The following is an 18,609-nucleotide window of genomic DNA, read 5'->3' on the forward strand; positions in this document are numbered from 1 at the left end:
CTTTATCTTAGCAACCAATCACAGGCTTGTTTATCTCAGGCAGCTTCCGCCCTCCCTCCAGAACTGTCCCGCCTCCCACTGTCGGCTCTGCAAAGATGAAAAGAGTGACGGCTATGAAAAGAACAGGCTCCTAAATGGCGCGACTGCTGCGGTCCAGGTGGAAGAGTGATTGGCGCCAGACCTGGACCGCGGGCCGCCATTTAGTGATGCCTGCCCTAGAGAATAAAATGGCGGTCGTTGCAATATTTTATGTCACACTGTATTTGCGCAGCGGTCTTTCAAACGCAATTTTTTGGGAAAAAAACACTTCAATGAATTAAAAAGAAAAAAAAAAAAAAAAAAGGAGGGTAAGGTTAGCCCAATTTTTTTGTAGAAAATGTAAAAGATGATGTTAAGCCCAGAATCGCAATATTTATTTTGGGCAAAAAAAAAAAATCGTAATTCTCATTGTATCCAGAATAGCATCTCTAGAACTTGGTAAAACAAATATACAGCATCTGTATTGTGTCACGTAATCAGTTGGGAACTGCCAATTCCAAAATACACCATCTGGACCCATTTATACTCACTTTTGCACTCCTCTGCCACTCCAATGGAGCTGGCACAAAATACCCGGCACTTCCTGGAGAACATATGACCTCCTCCAAGGATGAGGTGCCTGGGCCTAAGAGCCAAAAGTCAAGCCACAATACTGTCAGGGAAAGAGAAGGAGAAACCATAAACCCTATGCAAACTCGACATGGAGTTCAGGTGAATGGAGCAGAAAAAAAAAAAAAAAAAACCTTTCCCAGGTATGCATTGCAATAAATGTCCCCTACATTAAAAAGCCAGAATGCAGAGAATAAATTGCAGAGTAATACATTTCCACAACCACACCACCAGCTTTTTAATATTGGTAATGACTACTTCCCTCACCTTCTCATGCGTAAGCAGTGTGTGACTATATTTAAAATGTCAAACTATTATTCACCTTTCTGGGGCCAACCAAAATCAAGAACTGTCACACAAATTAAAAAAAAGGTATATGAATATATCGTACTCATTAGAGGAGGATATTGGACCTAAATAGGTGAAGTTTCAAGCACTCTGCTATCTACAATTTTGTGTACTTTATATGTCAATTTGATTAACTTTGTCTAACCCTTTCCTTAACATTATTATATGAATGCAGGGCTCGACAAACCCCAGGCGCCAGGGTCCCACTGGAGCCTAGAATTAGTGGCCTGGAATTAGTGAAAGGGTTTTAGAATTTATACAACTTTTTCACTTAAATGGTTTTACGATGTAATGTTGCTAATCGGTTTGGATTATTTCACAGGAGGATTATTGCAGAGGATTCTACATCCCCCCCCCCCCCTCATGGATTACACAGTTACATAGTTGGTAAGGCAAGGTTAAATACGACCAGTCAATCCAGCGGAGACCAGTCCAACCAGTTCAGTATGTGTGTCATTATTTACCATATCCAGATATATGGCGTTCACTAGGATGCCCACCGAAATGTATTTATTTTTTTTAAATTATCAAACACTCCCTGCTGACACCACCAATTGTGGAAGGGCGTTCCACATTGTTACCGCTCTGCAGTAAATAAACCCTTACACAGTTAAGGTTAAACCAATTCTCATTAAAAAACATCGTAATAAACACAAATCGGTGTTTACAACACCTATTACAAGTAATCAGTATTATTACCCCATGTTCTTTAAAATCAATAATTATTGGAACCTAAACCACTTCTCATTCAACTTCATAGAGCAGCCACGTGTCTCCTTAGGAGGCCGTAGACTGGATTGTTTCCTCCTTATGCTAGGATCACCACTTAGATATTTGTATATTGCAATCATATCTTCTCTTAAATGCCTGGTATCCAGGGAGACGAAGGTTAATGTTTATAGTCATTCCTTATAATTGAGGTCCTGCAACCCCCTTATTAGCTTTCTTGCCCTTCTCTTGACACGTGCCAGTACCAGCACATCCTTCCAGAGGATTGGTGGCCAAAAAAACTTGATGGCACACTGAAGACATCGCCTAACCAGAGCTCTGTAAGGTGGTAGAATTAGAGTTTTCCCTTACCGTAAAATCCTTTCTTGTGGTTCACAGACGGACACAGCTTCAGGTCCCCAGACCATTGGGCTTTATGCTCGCTCTCTCTTCAGGAGTAGGACTAAGCAGAAACTTTTTGGTTATGCCCCTGGGGCAGTCCCAGAGGGTATACCATCACTTCCTGCTGTAGGACTCCAGTTTACAACAAGCAGTGTCAGAAGAACATATAACTCAACCCTAAAAGAGGGGCAAGTGCTGTGTCCACCAGTAAACCTCAGAGAAAAGGATTTTACGGTAGACAAAAATCCAGTTTTCTCTTTCGTTCACTGATGGACACAGCTTCAAGTCTTCATACCATTGGGACGTCCCAAAGCAGTGTCAACATGAGGGGTGGGAAAAAAAACACAGCAAATGCAGAATTCCCAACAAGACTAAACATAGCAAACCAGGTAACAGGAACTCAACCAGGAACAACTGGAGCTCACCACCAGGAAAAAATTACACCCTCAAGAAGTGGAAGCCACTAAAACTGCAGCCTGCAAAACTTTGCGGCCAAACGCTGCATTCGAAGATGCAAGTACATTCAACTAATAAAACTTTGTGAATGTGTGTACAGACGACCACGTAGCCGCCTTGCACACCTGAACCACTGACGCCTGATGACGGAAGGCCCAGGAGGCACTAAGCGCCCTCATAGAATGCGCTTTAACAGTGAAAGGAGGAACCTGACCCTTAATGGAATAGGCCTGCACCAACGTCTACCTGATCCACTTGGAAATGGTTGCAGCAGATGCGTCCTGCCCCTTACGAGGTCCATCTGTAAGAACAAAGAATCAGATTTGCAAATCGATTCAAACACCATCAGTTACACCCGAATCATCCTTACCACATCTAAGGAAAGTAAGGCAATTTCCTTAGGATGTATTGGCAACACAATGTCTTCATTCAAATGAAACCACGAGACAACCTTAGGATGGAACGACTGTTAGGGTTGCAACACCACTTTGTCCCTATGAACCACCAGATAAGGTGACCGACAGGACATCACAGCCAACTCCTACACCCAACGAGCAGAATAGCTACCAAAAAAGCCACTTTCTGCGACAGTGAGCAGAAGGAAGTTTTTGAATATTTTCGAAACCGAGGCTTTTGAAGCACCGACCGTACCAACTTGAGATCCCACGGAGGTACCAGGGATCTCATCAGAGGAGCCAGATGACAAACTCCCCGCACAAAAGTGTGAAGCAAGGACTTTGGAAAAAAAATAGCCAAGGCAGAAATCTGGCCCTTGATGGTGCCCAGAGCCAAAACGTTGATCTACACCCGATTGTAGAAACTCCCAACAGGTGAGACACAGAAAAGGAGCGGGGACCCTCCGCGACTCACACCAAGTAATGTACGCCTTCCAAACTCCATGATAAACCTTCCTGGAAGTAGATTTCCTAGCTTTCAACAGCGTAGGAATCACCGACTCCGACAGCCCTATGACCTTCAGCACCTGGCTTTTAATAGCCAGGCCTTTAAAGCCAGCGACTGTAAAGCAGGATGGAAGATTGGTCCCAGAGACAGAAGATCTTCCCTGAGAGGAAGTTTCCAAGGGACGTCTGCTACCAGCCTTACCAGGCCTATATACCAAGACCGGCGAGGCCCCTCTTCACCTTGTACGAACCTCTGCACCTTCCTGTTGAGACAGGAAGCCAGCAGGACCACATCAGTGGTCCCCCACCGAAGACACAGTTGATGAAATACCTCTGGGTGAAGAGACCATTCTCCCGAAACCAATGTCTGCTGACTGAGATAGTCCGCTTGCCAATTCTCAACCCCCGGAATGTGCACAGCAGAGAGGACCAGAACATATTCTGCCCACCTCAAGATGCCGGCTACTTCTCGGGCCGCCAGGGAACTCTGTGCCCCCTTAATGATTAACATATGCCACAGCTATAGTATTGTCCGATTGTATCCACACAGGGCGTCTGATTGCCAGAATTTCAAGGATGCTGATCAGCAACCTAAAAAAAGCTGCTCTAAAAATTGAACATTAATGGAACTATATATAATATTGAGTGCAATAGTCCATAAAATTCTATCAACAAATAAGTGATTACTTAATCACTTAATTTGTTGATAGAATTTTATGGACTATTGCACTCAATATTATATATAGTTCCATTAATGTTCACACTTTAAGGCTGGCCATACACTATACAATTTTCTTATTCAATTTCCTTTAGATTTACCTTAAACTATGTAGTGCATGGGCCTGCCTGACTGCATACAAATTGAAAGTGTTTAGGTTTGACCCTATATTACATGGTTTTGGTAAATCTAAAGGAAAGTTGAACAAGAAAATTGTATAGTGTATGGCCAGCCTAAGTTGCTGCTTTGTTTCACTATTATCTAGCGTGGTTACCCCCCCCCCCCCCCCACCCATACATTGATCAGCAAACTAGACTCCTCCCGAGTCCAGACACATTGAGCAGAACACACTCCAAAGACACCTCCCCACCCGGACAGACTGGCATCCATGGTGATTACAGTCCAAAACAGGGAAAGAAAGGATTTTCCCCAGACGCAGGGCCAGGGAACAGAGCCACCAGAGGAGAGACTCCCTCGAACCCTGACTCAACAGGATCAGATTGTCTAACGACAGCGGATCCTTGTTCCATTTCATCAGAATCTCCCTTTGTAAGGGTCTGGGGAGGAACTGCGCAAATGGAACTGCCTCGAACGGGGAGACCATCAGACCCAGCACTTGCATGAAAGTCCTGAATGATGATTGATGGTTGGACAACATGAGCCGAACAGCATCCTATAGCTTCAGAAGTTGTCTGAGGAAGAAACACCCGAGTCCAGCGTCAGACCCAAATAATCAAGCTTTGGGGACAGGGACAGTGCGGATTTCTGAAAATTCAGTGTCCACCCGAACTCCTGCAGAGTTCACACTATAATGCCCAAGTCGGCTTCTAGAGCCGAGGAAGACTTTGCATGCAGAAGCAGATCGTCCAGGTAACCTAGTAACGCAATCCCCTTCTGCCGTAGCAATCCCCTTCTGCCGTAACAAGGCCAACACTGGGGTCAAAACCTTTGTGAACATCCGAGAAGCTGAGGCGAGACTAGAGATGCACCGAAATGAAAATTCTGGGCCGAGACCAAAAATTCAGAATGCCTTTGGCCGAAAACCGAAACCGAAAATGACTTTTTTCCCCCAAATGATTTAAAATTAGATCAGCAGTGATGACGTGCCTGTCATTCATCTAATAGCTCCACATACATAGTGGGCAAGCAGTTCAGATGACGGCGTCCTGTGCAGCCTGCAGGAAAGGAATTGTGCATGCCTGTATGGCTGGAGCAATGCTGCAAAAATGTTTGTTGTGTTGTGACAGTGGGACGCCGCCCCTACCAGAACACTCCAATCAGCGATCTCCGCCATTGGCTAAGAGAGGTGACTGGGAGTCAGTCGGCTGCTGGTTTTCCAGCATGCTCGTCTGACTTCTGTTGGACAGACCTATCAGATTCTGCAACCTAAAGGGACGGTCGGCCAAAAACAAACTTACTGCGCATGTGCCATGTGTTCCAACATGGCCGCAATGCATTGCAATAGGTTTCCTAATGTGACAGAACACGTAGCAGCGACGGACAATTTCTTACACCCACGCAAGTCTTGAATTGTACATTTATTGTAGCAGAAAATGCTGTGAATCGCATACTCCACACAGCGGTGTGTGGTGCAAATTCCAAGAAGTAGATAGTAATAAAATGTGAACAGCAATATTCAAATGAAACAACAGCATGATTCGCATACTTGACAATGCTCAAAAAAAATGTGCAAATAATGCAACAGAACAAGAATAAATTCTTAATAGATGTGCAAATATGACAATAAGTGCTGAAAAATGGGTATAATAATTTAGGATACCCATTTTTCAGCCCTTTTTGTCAAATGTGCACATGTTATGGTTAGGAATGTATTCCTGAATCTGTTGCATTATTTGCACATTTTTTTGAGCATTGTGTAGTATGGGAATAATGCTGTTATATTTCATTTGATTATCATCAACTTTTTGGGATTTGCATCACATACCGCTGTGTGGAGTATGCAATTCACGTCATTTTAGAAAGAGCGCTTTAATAGGAAATTGCATTGAAGAGTTATTGCTGGACCTTAACACACTGTGGGAGAGAGAGAGACAGATTGCATTAAAGAGTTAATGCTGGACCGAAACACACTGTGGGGGAGGGGGGGGGGGGAGAGAGAGAGAGATTGATTGCATTGAAGAGTTATTGCTGGACCTAAACACACTGTGGAGGCACAACTGCAAGCAATGACAGAGAGATCTCTCTCCAATGGCAAGCTGCCCTAGGCTGTGATTATACATTTCATCCGTTCTGATGCTTTTGGAGGAGAAAAGTGGACAAGCTGTTTTTTTTTTTTTTTTTTTTTTTTACACAACCAAACATCCATGTTACCTTCCTCCGCAGCGAACAGCACATGAAGGGAGGAGGTGGGTGGACCGATTCAGCAATAGGGTCAGAGGAGGATCCACTGTGCATCCTGGGTCCCTCTCCCCCGAGACGTCACTGGTTGCTAGACGCCAATCGGCTGGCCATCTAACAACCACTGTAGCTCACGATGAAGCGCCGGCTTAAGATCGCAGCGGTCAGCAGAGATACCCGCAAATGACAGGGAAGTGAAGGGCTCAATTTTTACTGATATCAGCGGCCATACATTTTCGGCATCCTTAACCCCTTATCGGCCGAAATTGGATAGTCACATTTTCGGCCAAAATTATCGGTGCCTGAAATTTCGGTGCACCTCTAGGCGAGACCAAAGGGTATTGCCACAAATTGAAAGTGCTCCTCGCCCACGTCAAAACGAAGAAAACACTGATGCCCGACATATATTGGAATAAAGCAGGATGTCTGTTGCCTCCACAGCATCCTTGTTTAACTCTCCTCTGCCCCTCTTCCTCAGCACTATGGTCGCATTAGCTGACTGATGGAGAGAAATTGGAGAAGAGAAACACTGGAATACTAGTCCATACCAGTGTGCAAAAGTGTATTTGCTTTGGAAAAATAAGTCACCTCTAACATTGGATTTCCTACTTGTGTGGATGTTGCTGCATTATGTACAACTATTAGAATAGTTTTTTACATTTTATAATGGGGGGCCTTGAGACTGTACATAATTTTAAAGGGTGCCTTGACTGAAAAAAAAAAAAAAAAAAAAAAAAAAAAACACACTGCTGTAACCTCTGGCTCAACTGATCTGCCAGCTCAGAAGGGTGTTGACTCCCCTCCAGATCCTGGCGCAAAATCTTAGCCCATTCTCATAAAGTCTAGGATACCAAGGTGACAGCAGAAACCGGTCTCAAATTTGAACCAGCCACGCTTAAGTACCGGACCAGAGCCTCAGCTTGTTTGTCCACCCGGTGCTTCAAGGATGGAGAATCCTCCACCGGCAAAAGTGTGGCCTTACTGAGCCTGGAATTCTGGGAATCCACAGACGGTGGAACCGTTAGTTTCTTCAGAAGAGACTCCTCAAAGTGATATCTCCTAGCGAAACGCTTAGCAATTCCAACCATGCGTTTCGGGGAACCCCACTGACTAGTGACAATCTCATCAAAAAAAGGCAGCAAAGAGAAACACCTTTGTCACCTTGAAGATTTGCAGGTGCCAAACTGCACCGCCGTCGGCGCGGCTGCAGCGGAGGACGACTCATCCTCACTATTAGAGCACTCAGCGTGCCTGGAATAACACAAAGATAAAAAACCAGGGAGGGTAGTTGCTGCTGTCCTGAAAGGCTCTTAGAAATACCGTCACCGGTAAGTCTAATTTAGGTTTTCTCCAATCGCCTTTCAGGACAGCACCTGGAGAGGATAAGCGAGTAATTTACACCTAGGGTGGGACTACAGCTTGCAGAACCTTTCTGCCAAAAGCCTGATCCGTGGCTGACAACAGATCCAATCTGTAGTGTCTGAGAAAAGTCGAAAAGCTCGACAAGGTAGCTGCTTTGCAAATCTGCTCAGGCGAAGCACCAGCCCTTGAGGTTGCCACTGACCTTGTTGAATGTGATACCACACCTTCTGGAGGTTCTTCCCCCCCTGGGCCAAGTAAGCTTGTTCAATGGCCCATCTAAGCCATCTTCCCAAAGTACTTTTGGATGCTTTTTCACCCTTACGAGGGCCCAAAAAGAGCACAAATAAAGCATTCGTTTCCTGAACTCCTTGGTTACAGAAAGGAAACGAAGAAGACATCTTCTTACATCCAATGTATGAAAAGCCTCCTCTTGCGAGTTAGCAGGCATCGAGGAAAAAGTTGGGAGCACAATTTCCTGGGTACGGTGAAAATTGGATACAACCTTTGGAAGAAAAGCTGGATCTGTACGGAGTACTACTCGATCCGGAAATACTGACAAAAAAGGATCCGCAACTGAAAGTGCCTGGATTTCACTAACTCTCCTGGCTGAGGTGATAGCAATTAAAAAGATTGTTTTCAGAACTAAATTTGTTAAAGGAACTTCATCCAAAGGTTCAAACGGAAACTTGGTTAATCCCTGTAAAACAATGGACAGATCCCATCTAGGGAACACCTTTAGTGCTACTGGTCTATTGCGGGCTAAAGCCCTAAAGAATCTTACAATTAAAGTCTCTTGAGATAAGGTTCTCTCAAAGAAAACTGAAAGTGCCGCCACTTGGGTTTTAAGGGTGCTGGCTGCCAGGCCCATCTCCATTCCCTCATGGAGAAATTCCAGCACTGAAATTAAATTCAAAAAGGTTCATACTTCTTTAGTGGAACACCATGAATTATACTTTTTCCAAATCTTCATATAAATGTCCCTGGTAACCTTCTTCCTGCTGGAGAGAAGGGTGGTAATGAGTTTCTCAGAAAGACCCCGGGATCTTAAGAGGTCTTCCTCAGAAACCACGCTGTCAGCTGAAGTTGATCTGGTTCCGGATGATGCAGGGTCCCCTGAATCAGAAGATCTCTTCTGGACGGAAGCTTCCAAGGTGGTTTTGAAGCCAGATTCAGCAACAGAGCAAACCAAGGCCTTTTTGGCCAGAAGGGCGTGATCAAAATTAGATCTGTGGATTCTTCCTTGAATTTCCTGAGAACTAGAGGTATTAACTGGAAAGGAGGGAATGCATAACACAGAGGAAGTCCCACTGATGAGCTAGAGCATCCAGCCCCCAAGCCTGATCCTCCCTGTGGAGGGAAAAGAATCTCGCAACCTTGGTATTTTGTTGGTTGGCGAATAGATCTATCTGGGGAAACCCCCAAGCTTCTGTAATCATCGTAAAAACCTCCTGATTCAGACTCCATTCTGCCTCTACCACTCTCCTTCTGCTTAGCAGGTCTGCTAGGAGATTCTGTGACCCTTTTAGGTGAATTGCTGTTAGGGAGGCCACATTTTGTTCTGCCCAGGAAAGCAGCTGCATCGCCAAAACAGAGAGTTCTGCTCCTTGTTCCTCGTTTTGTAACATAAGTCACTGCTGTTATGTTGTCCGAAAGGATCTGTACATGTTGACCCCTGATCATTTCCTGAAACTCCTGAAGACCCAGAAATATAGCCTTCAACTCTCTCCAGTTGGATGACCTTCTGGATTCCAGTTTGGACCAGGTCCCCTGTACTGTTCGACCATCTAGATGGGCTCCCCATCCCCAGGCGCTGGCGTCTGTGGTCAGACGTTTGTTCCGGGGGAAGGACCACATCAGACCTTTCTCCAGATTCCTGGCATCTCTCCACCACCAAAGAGCTCTTTTTGCTTTTTCGGAAATTTTGATGGATTTTTCCAGAGGTTCCAGATGTGACCAACTTTGTAGGATATCCCTCTGAAAGAGACGGGAATGGAACTTCGCCCAATGAACCGCTGGAATGGAAGCGGTGAGTAGACCTAGAGCTGCCATAGCGGATCGGACTGACACCTGGTCTGCATGTGAGCGACTGCAGCTTGTACCTTTAAGATCTTCTCTTGAGGTAGAAAAATCCTTTGAAGAACCGAGTCTAAAGTGTACCCCAAAAACATTATCCTTTGGGAAGGAACTAGATTGGACTTCTCTAGATTTAGCAGCCACCCCAGGCTCTCTAGATGGAATCTTGTTTCTTGAATGTGCGTCAAGCACTGACTGTTGGACTCTGCAAAAATCAGGAGATCGTCCAGGTATGGAACGATGGAAATCCCCCTCAGTCTCAGAGGCTGTAGGGCTTCTGCCATCACCTTGGTGAATATCCTTGGAGAGGAGGAAAGACCGAAGGGAAGGGCCCTGAACTGAAGATGCCAGACCGAATCCCCTAGATTGACCGCCAATCTCAGAAATTTCTGATAGGACAGATTTATCGGGACATGCAGATAGGCGTCCCTTAAATCCACCAGAGCCATGAAGCAACCTGGGGACAGAAGTTTGGTTACAGAATAAATGGTATCCATCCTGAAATGCTTGTATCCGATTGATTAGTTTAAGATCTTTAGATTTAGAATCAACCGATACTTGCCCGAAGGCTTTTTCACCAGAAAAATGTGTGAATAGAACCCCTGACCTTCCTGACCCGTGGGAACTTGGGTGATGACCTCTTGAGAAATCAACTCTTTTAACAGAGATATCATTGCAGAGGCCTTTTCCCGATCTCTTGGAAGTGGAGTCATCCAAAACCTGCTTGGAGGGGTTCTTGAGAATTCGAGACTGTACCCCTGAGCCACAATGTTCTTTAAGAAAGGGCTTGAGGATACTTCTTCCCACTGTGGGAGAAACTTTAACAATCTCCCCCCCACCGGGAGAGGAATGTCACTTGGTTTTTGTAGACTGCTCAGGTGGTTTAAACAGTATACCACCTCTTCCTCTTTGTGAGGACCACTTTGTTCTCTGGTCCTGATCTCTAATTTTCTGGGTTTGCCGAAAAGGACGAAAATTTTTCTTTGGTGGTGGTTTCTTCTTGGAAGGAAAAGCCTTTTTCCTATCCGCCGTTCTATCCAGGATAGTTTCCAAATCCGGACCAAAGAGCAGTTCTCCTGAAAACGGTAAACCACAGAGTCTGGCCTTAGAGGCCGAGTCACCCGTCCAAGTTTTCAACCAAATCGCACGTCTTGCTGAATTCACCAGAGCCGACGACCTTGCTGCCATTCTAATTGATTCGGCTGAGGCATCAGCCATATATTTAACGGCCTTAATGAGCAGTGGAAAGGAATCAAGAAGGTCTTTCCTAGCCGTTCCAGCCTCCACATGCCCCCTGAGCTGATCTAACCAGCATTCTAAGTTTCTGGCTACCACTGTGGAAGCCATGGCCGGTTTAAGGCTGGATTTAGAGGAATCCCAGGCCTTTTTAAAGGAGGGAGTCTGCCCTTTTGTCCATAGCATCCTTCAAAATCCCCATGTCCTCAAACGCCAGATCTGCTCGGCGTGAAACCTGTGAAAAAGCCGCATCCACTTTAGGTTTTTTATTCCAGGGATGTGCTACATCATCCTCAAAAGGAAATCTTCTCTTTAGGGATTTGGAGAAAAAGGGGGCCCTCTCAGGGTCCTTCCATTCACTTTTAATTGAATCCGTAAGAACCTTGTGGACCGGAAACACCCTATGTTTGGTTTGATCTAAACCCTGGTACATTTTGTCGTGTACTGACATCTGTACTTTTTCTTCCGGAATTTCCAAGGTAGTATATACCGCTTTAAGGAGTTCATCCACTCCTAAAGCCAATTTATATCTGGACGTTCTAGTCACTTCCTCTTCTTCCTCAGAATCTCTGAGGGAAAGTTAAGTACTAGCCCTTTCTTCCTCTGTGTCATAAGCTTCAGCCGACTTAGAGGTGGATGCTTGAGAAATTGCCCATACATTTTGCTGTGCTTCTGTCTGGGAATCTGTCTGGGAGGCTGATCCCCTAGCTAATAGGGTATTGACAGAAGTTAAAGTATCCTTAAGCTCTTGAACAGATGAAAACAGATCACTACTCTGTTGGGCTGTTTCTTCTTTCAACAAATCAGCTATACATGTTCTGCAAAGTGGCTTAGGCCAGGTATCCTTAAGTGGATTTTTGCAAGAAGGGCACTTCCTTGAAGTTGCTAAAGCCCTGGCTTTAACCTAAGAGAAAACACACCAGAAACCACCTATCAGATAACTAACTTAGTCATGCTGATTAAAATACAAACAGCCCCCCAGACAATACATATAATCCTGCAAGTCTAAGGACATATACCTCCAACTGCAGGGCAGGCTCCAAAGGAGGAACAACAAAACAACCTATAAGCCCAATAGTAAAGAAAAGAGGCACCCCTGTACCTCTCTTACCTGGGCTGGGCCGGTGCTGACGGCGCCTGCTTCCACCGACGCTGCGGTTCTGTCCTCCATCGCAAAGCCTGCAGCAAGCTGGGCAGATCCTCCCCGCATGTATTGCATTTAAAATGACCGCTTCCCGCGTCCCCCTGTGGAGACCGGAAGCGGAAAGCACCGACCCTTGACCTGCTGCCACCTTCTGCGCTGCTAGTGGCTGGAACCAAAGACACCACGCCCCCGCCGGAAGTCCCGCCTACCGAGTCTGACGTCCCCCGACAGTCGGGACCAGGGACCGATATGCGGAAGAGAAACATCCGCCCGAGCTGCCTACCAGCCCCACAAGCGGACCCCGGGCGCACAGGCGAAACCCTCCGGTGAAGCTCTGCTCCCCTGAGCTCGAAAAGGCGGCCGCTCCGGAACAACCCCTTTGTCCTCAGGGAGGGGTGCTGGGATGGTCTCAACAAACTACGAAAAAAGGGGTAAGTCCACCCTGCTCCACCTGGAGAGAGCGCAGCCCCACACACTGGTTCCATGCAGTGTCTCCCCATGGAGGAGGAAACACAAAAACTGAGGCATGGTGGAAGAGGTGGAGCTTTTAAACTTGCAGTGTTTCCTGTTGAAGTGGGTGGAGCTGCGCTCTCTCCAGGTGCTGTCCTGAAAGGCGATTGGAGAAATACAGAATCCACCGCAAAATGGTGGCACCATGCGGCGCTGCATGGGACCCTGGACCCCAAGAAAGCACAGAGACCCCAAGAGGGGACCCCACAGGGACCCCATCCGGCCCGGCACCATACAAGCCCCCCCAGCCAAAAACACCCATGCCCCCCCCCCCCCGAGGGGGCTAGGGGAGGGGACAGAGGGCAGATGAGGACATTTACAAAGGGGAAACCCCGCTAAGAAGAAGGGGAAAAAGTATGAGGGTGAGGAAGGACACGGGTGGGGTCTACCATGCCCAGGGAGAGCCCGCGACCACCCCAACAATTCCATGGGAAAGGAGGGGGGGGGGGAACACTACTGACCATATCACGGTCACCAGGCGGGTGCTACTCCTAGCAGTCCACTGCACCATCTTGGAATGGGGGTGCTGCGGCCTGAGGTAAACTGCGACTCTGATCGTGACTGCTGTCGTGACCAGGGCAATGCGACCTCGCAAGGCATTTCACTCGCCGGCCAGCCCCCTGTCCAGTGGGGCTATTTCGCAGCCAACCTAGTGCGGAGCTAATAGTTGGGTGACGCTCGCAGGCCAGACTGGGAAGGTCGTAAGGATCTAGAATATCCAGTGCATCGCCCAGTCCAGCTGTTGATTGTAGTTCACACAGGAATAAAAAGAAAAAAGTAAAAAATTCAATTTTAAAGGAATTTATGCCAGGACAGCAGATCCCAGCAGAGAGCCAGGTCCTTACTCCTGACTAGGCAGAAAAAAATGGAGTCCTAAAGCAGGAAGAGATAATCTACACTCTGGGACTGCCCCAGGGGCATAACCAAAAAGGTTTCTGACTAGTCCTACTCCTGAAGAGAGAGCATCAAGCTCAATGGTCTGAAGACTTGAAGTTGTGTCTGTCAGTAAACGGAAGAGAAATACCCTTTTAATGCATGCTAATAGTCTGCTAGCCTTGCTTACTGCAGCTTGGCATTGCACTCTATTGCTCAGCCTGTGATGTACTAGGACCCCCAAATCCTTTCCAATCATTTTATTTCTTCAGAGGACGTGAAAATTGATCTGAAACACACCACACTCATAACTCACTAATGCGGATATACAACAAATATTAAACACTTACTTTGCTCTGCCCATGCTAATGTTTTACCCGACCTGACACAGGCTGACATCCCAAAAGGGTTTACCATGAGACTATCCTTTATCCATGCTTGCAGCTTGCTTAGTGAAAATGATTCGGTTGTTTTTGAGTAACCACTTTTAGAATGTAAAGGCTGCCATGTAGCCAAATCAACAAAAGGATGAACAGTCCTATTCTTATCCATTGTTCCCTCAATGAGAAAGCCCAGTGCTCTGGCTGCACCAATGGACAACAGGCTGTATTCACTTGAGTGGTAGGATTTAGTAAGTTGATCTGGATCCAAAAGCAACTCCAATAGATAGGACATATGGTTCTGTATGAATGCATGATGACTATAATCATCCCAGTTCTAGGAAAAACAGACAAATGACAATTATAGGGTTAATGTATAGTTTTTTTTATAGTTAAAGTACTATAAACCAGCAATACCAATGCAGTTATTAGGAAAGATGAACAATAATATTCACATTAAAATGCGTACAATACACAATAAAATTAGAGCTAACCCCAAGTAATAGTGATTCCTGTTGTATGAATGCCAGAATTTTTAGTAGCAGCAATTTAAAAGTAAAATGGAAACTAAATTTTCAGAAAGTTAAAACTTCAAAAGTGTATTTCCACTTTTGAAGTCAAATTTGAAAAAAAAAAAAAAAAACCCTCTATATATTCCCATTCACACAGCATATTAAAAAAATGAACCCATATTAACCACCAAAAGCCACGCTACTGTATGATTACTCTAAACCATGCATACATTATTTGACTGTGCATATGTGTATTTAATTCAAAAAGCATAAATAAAAAATTATTGACACAATGACATAAAAAAAAAAAAAAAAAAAAAAAAAGAACAGTCTCTGCTTCAGTGACTATCCAATTTGTGATAATCCAAGTCCGTGACAGTTCACAGTACAAGTGCTCCAAAACCAATCCGTTCATATTCTCATAAAGATGATGTCCAGACAGATCACACACTCACCGGAGCTCCATGACCCATTTATCTCTAAAAGGGTCTGATATAGCTTTATGCAGTATCACTTTTCCACTCCAATGTTATACCCAGTATAAACTCACGAATGCTCCTTTAAATACCTCAAAATGAAGGACAAACCAAAATACGACCATAATTGCGCAGCACTTTTTATTTAATCAAATATGTATGCATGGTTTCTAGTATTCATACAGTAGGGCGGCTTTTGGTGGTTAAATTGTGTCTCTACGTGCACGAAGGGCTAGCACATTTTGAGTTGCAGCAGGGAAATGTGAAATTTAATTCAACCAATTGAAGACAAAGCCTTTTCCAGCACTTTGTTTACAAGTTTAAATTAGTATTTTTTTTTGCTTGAAATTTACCAAACATTATATATATATAAAATCTTTTTTTTTTTTTTTTTAGCAGAGACCCCTAGAGAATAAAATGGCCATAGTTGCAATTTATGTCACACGGTATTTGTGCAATGGTTTTAAGAATTCAATTTTTTGGGGGAAAAAAATGCATTTTAATGATATTTAGAAAAACGACCTGGTCGCCTGCCATAGGGAAGCTGCGGACCCGTTCTAATAGGAGCGACACAAGTCGCTCCGACTTAGAAAAAGGGTCCGGAGCTTCTTTGGGGCGACCCGGAGCGACCTGCATTGACTTCAATGTTATGAAGTCCATGCCGGCCGCTCCGAGGTCGCGGTGCGAGCAGCGCACCGCAACTTATGAGGTCGCCCCGGCAAGTCAAATCGCTCTAATGTGAACTGGCTCTAAGAGAACCAGTAGGATTTTACAGTGTTACAGTTTGCAGAAAACAGAATCTAAAAAGGTAAGCACCAATTTTACAATATTTTTTAGATTCTGCTATGTGAATGAGGACATCAAACACATGTAAAGTGGGCATTATCCCAATTTTACTGCAAACGTGGAAACTAAAGCATATAAAATGAATGATTTCCTTTAAAACCAGTTAATTATGCTAGTCTTTGTATTTAGTGGAAATCTGCTGTCCCTTCCACAACTGCAGTTATCCACTATGGCGGGGGTTAATAGATCCGAGGGACCCGTCATATGGACCCATCAGATCAAGAGTGCCTACTAAGCCAGCCGATAGCTTCCATGAATGGAAAAAAAAAAAAAGATGAATGGAAGTCAGGCGGATAATTGAAAGGTTTGCCTTGTTTTTTCATATAATTATTTATTTCATGCATAGAATATGGTATAAAATGCTACAGTACAGCTTCCATGAATAAAAGAAGTGGGGATAGTATGCTTCCTGATGAGTGCAAAACAGGTCCTTCGGCTCTAATAATCCTTGCCGCCATAATCTTCCGGAGGACAGACTATTTCAACTAGATCTGCACAAGGGCCACATTTCATTGGCTTTCAGTAATGTCCCTTGTACATTTTTGTTTTTTTTTTTTTTTTTTTACATTTTGTGACTACATTTGGGCTTTACGCAGAAATGACAGGAGTACCATGTATAATACCAGTTCAAGTCATTCCAGGGCAGAATGTCCATTACTGTTGGTAAGTCCCTACAGAAGAAACAATAAAAAGTCTACACTGTGATAATAGGGAAGGAGATGCTGGCACAGCTGACCTCTCGGTCTAAAAATTCTAAATGCCTGGCAATCAAGATGATTTTTCACAGCAGGTATACTTTTAGAAATCTGCAGGTTTGAGCATAAAAAATAAATGTTAAAAATATGTATAATTAAGAACTTACCTTATGAAAGTTAGACTGTCCAGCTAAGTCAGGATTAGATTTAGTTCTAGGGCTTGGCCACTCATCACCAATCAGAGAAGTTCGTAAAGAAACCTTATTTATTTGCTGAATATAGAGAAATAGAAGGAATGTAAGGGTGTCCACTGAAAGCTGTGGGGTAAAAAGAAAAAAAAAAAGAAATGGCCATGTTTATTAAACATAGAACAGACGTTTGATTCTTCTGTTTAAAATCTACTTACAATTTCCTCTACTAAAGCTGGCTATACATTATACAATTTTCTTTATCAATTTCCTTAAGATTTACCTTCAACTATGTAGTGCAAGGGCCTGCCTGGTTGCGTACAAATTGAAAGTGTTTAGGTTTGAACTCATGTAATATGGTCTTGCTAAATCTAAAAAGGAAAATTGTATAATATAAGGCTTGCTGAAAGTCTTCTAGTGTACAGTCAGGTCCATAAATATTGGGACATCAACAATTCTAATCTTCTTGGCTCTATACACCACCACAATGGATTTGAAATGAAACAAACAATCAAGATGTGCTTTAACTGCAGACTTTCAGCTTTAATTTGAGGGTATTTACATCCAAATCAAGTGAACGGTGTAGGAATTACAACAGTTTGTATACGTGCCTCCCACTTTTTAAGGGACCAAAAAGTAATGGTGACAATTGGATGCTCAGCTGTTCCATGGCCAGGTGTGTTATTCTCTCATTATCCCATTTAAAAGGAGCAGATAAAAGGTCTAGAGTTCATTTCAAGTGTGCTATTTGCATTTGGAATCTGTTGCTGTCAACTCTCAATATGAGATCCAAAGAGCTGTCACTATTAGTGAAGCAAGCCATCATTAGGCTGAAAAAACAAAACAAACCCATCAGAGATAGCAAAAACATTAGGTGTGGCTAAATCAACTGTTTGGAACATCCTTAAAAAGAAAGAACGTATCGGTGAGCTCAGCAACACCAAAAGAATCGGAAGACCACGGAAAACAACTGTGGTGAATGACCGAAGAATTCTTTCCCTGTGAAGAAAAAACCCTTCACAACAGTTGGCCAGATCAAGAACACTCTCCAGGAGGTAGGTGTATGTGTGTCTGGTGAAGAAGACTTCACCAGAGTGAATACAGAGGGTTCACCACAAGATGTAAACCATTGGCGAGCTTCAAAAACAGGAAGGCCAGATTAGAGTTTGCCAAACAACATCTAAAAAAGCCTTCACAGTTCTGGAACATCATCCTATCAACAGATAAGACCAAGATCAACTTGTACCAGAGTGATGGGAAGAGAAGAGCATGGAGAAGGAAAGGAACTGCTTATGATCCAAAGCATACCGCCTCATCAGTGAAGCATGGTGGTGATAGTGTCATGGCGTAGGCATGCATGGCTGCCAATGGAACTGGTTCTCTTGTATTTATTGATGATGGGACTGCTGACAAAAGCAGCAGGATGAATTCTGAAGTGTTTCAGGCAATATTATCTGCTCATATTCAGCCAAATGCTTCAGAACTCATTGGGCGGCACTTCACAGTGCAGATGGACAATGACCCGAAGCACACTGCAAAAGCAACCAAAGAGTTTTTTAAGGGAAAGAAGTGGAAGGTTATGCAATGGCCAAGTCAATCACCTGACCTGAATCCGATTGAGCATGCATTTCACTTGCTGAAGACAAAACTGAAGGGAAAATGCCCCAAAAACAAGCAGGAACTGAAGACAGTTGCAGTAGAGGCCTGGCAGAGCATCACCAGGGATGAAATCCAGCGTCTGGTGATGTCTATGCATTCCAGACTTCAGGCTGTA

General features: G+C 44.3%; 1 protein-coding gene and 1 pseudogene across 2 annotated transcripts in view; both read right to left on the reverse strand.

Annotated features, from left to right (window-relative positions):
- TBCCD1 (TBCC domain containing 1) overlaps positions 1-18,609 on the reverse strand; it is a gene marked incomplete at its 3' end in the record, with an annotated part of 78,232 nt that overhangs the window by 54,373 nt on the left and 5,250 nt on the right. Inside the window, exons 2-3 of the mRNA XM_082260906.1 lie at positions 16,815-16,964; positions 14,089-14,455 (exon numbers count right to left, since the gene is read on the reverse strand). Of these exons, the coding sequence (XP_082117032.1) occupies positions 14,089-14,455; positions 16,815-16,964 (517 nt within the window). The remainder of the gene's footprint in view (positions 1-14,088; positions 14,456-16,814; positions 16,965-18,609) is intronic.
- Positions 10,828-11,782, reverse strand: LOC309557701 (lamina-associated polypeptide 2, isoforms alpha/zeta-like; annotated as a pseudogene). The gene has a single exon. The product of its transcript is annotated as a lamina-associated polypeptide 2, isoforms alpha/zeta-like (transcript).

This window comes from Pelophylax lessonae (assembly GCF_965119305.1).
Source record: "Pelophylax lessonae genome assembly, chromosome: 6".
Classification (NCBI taxonomy): Eukaryota; Metazoa; Chordata; class Amphibia; order Anura; family Ranidae; genus Pelophylax; species Pelophylax lessonae.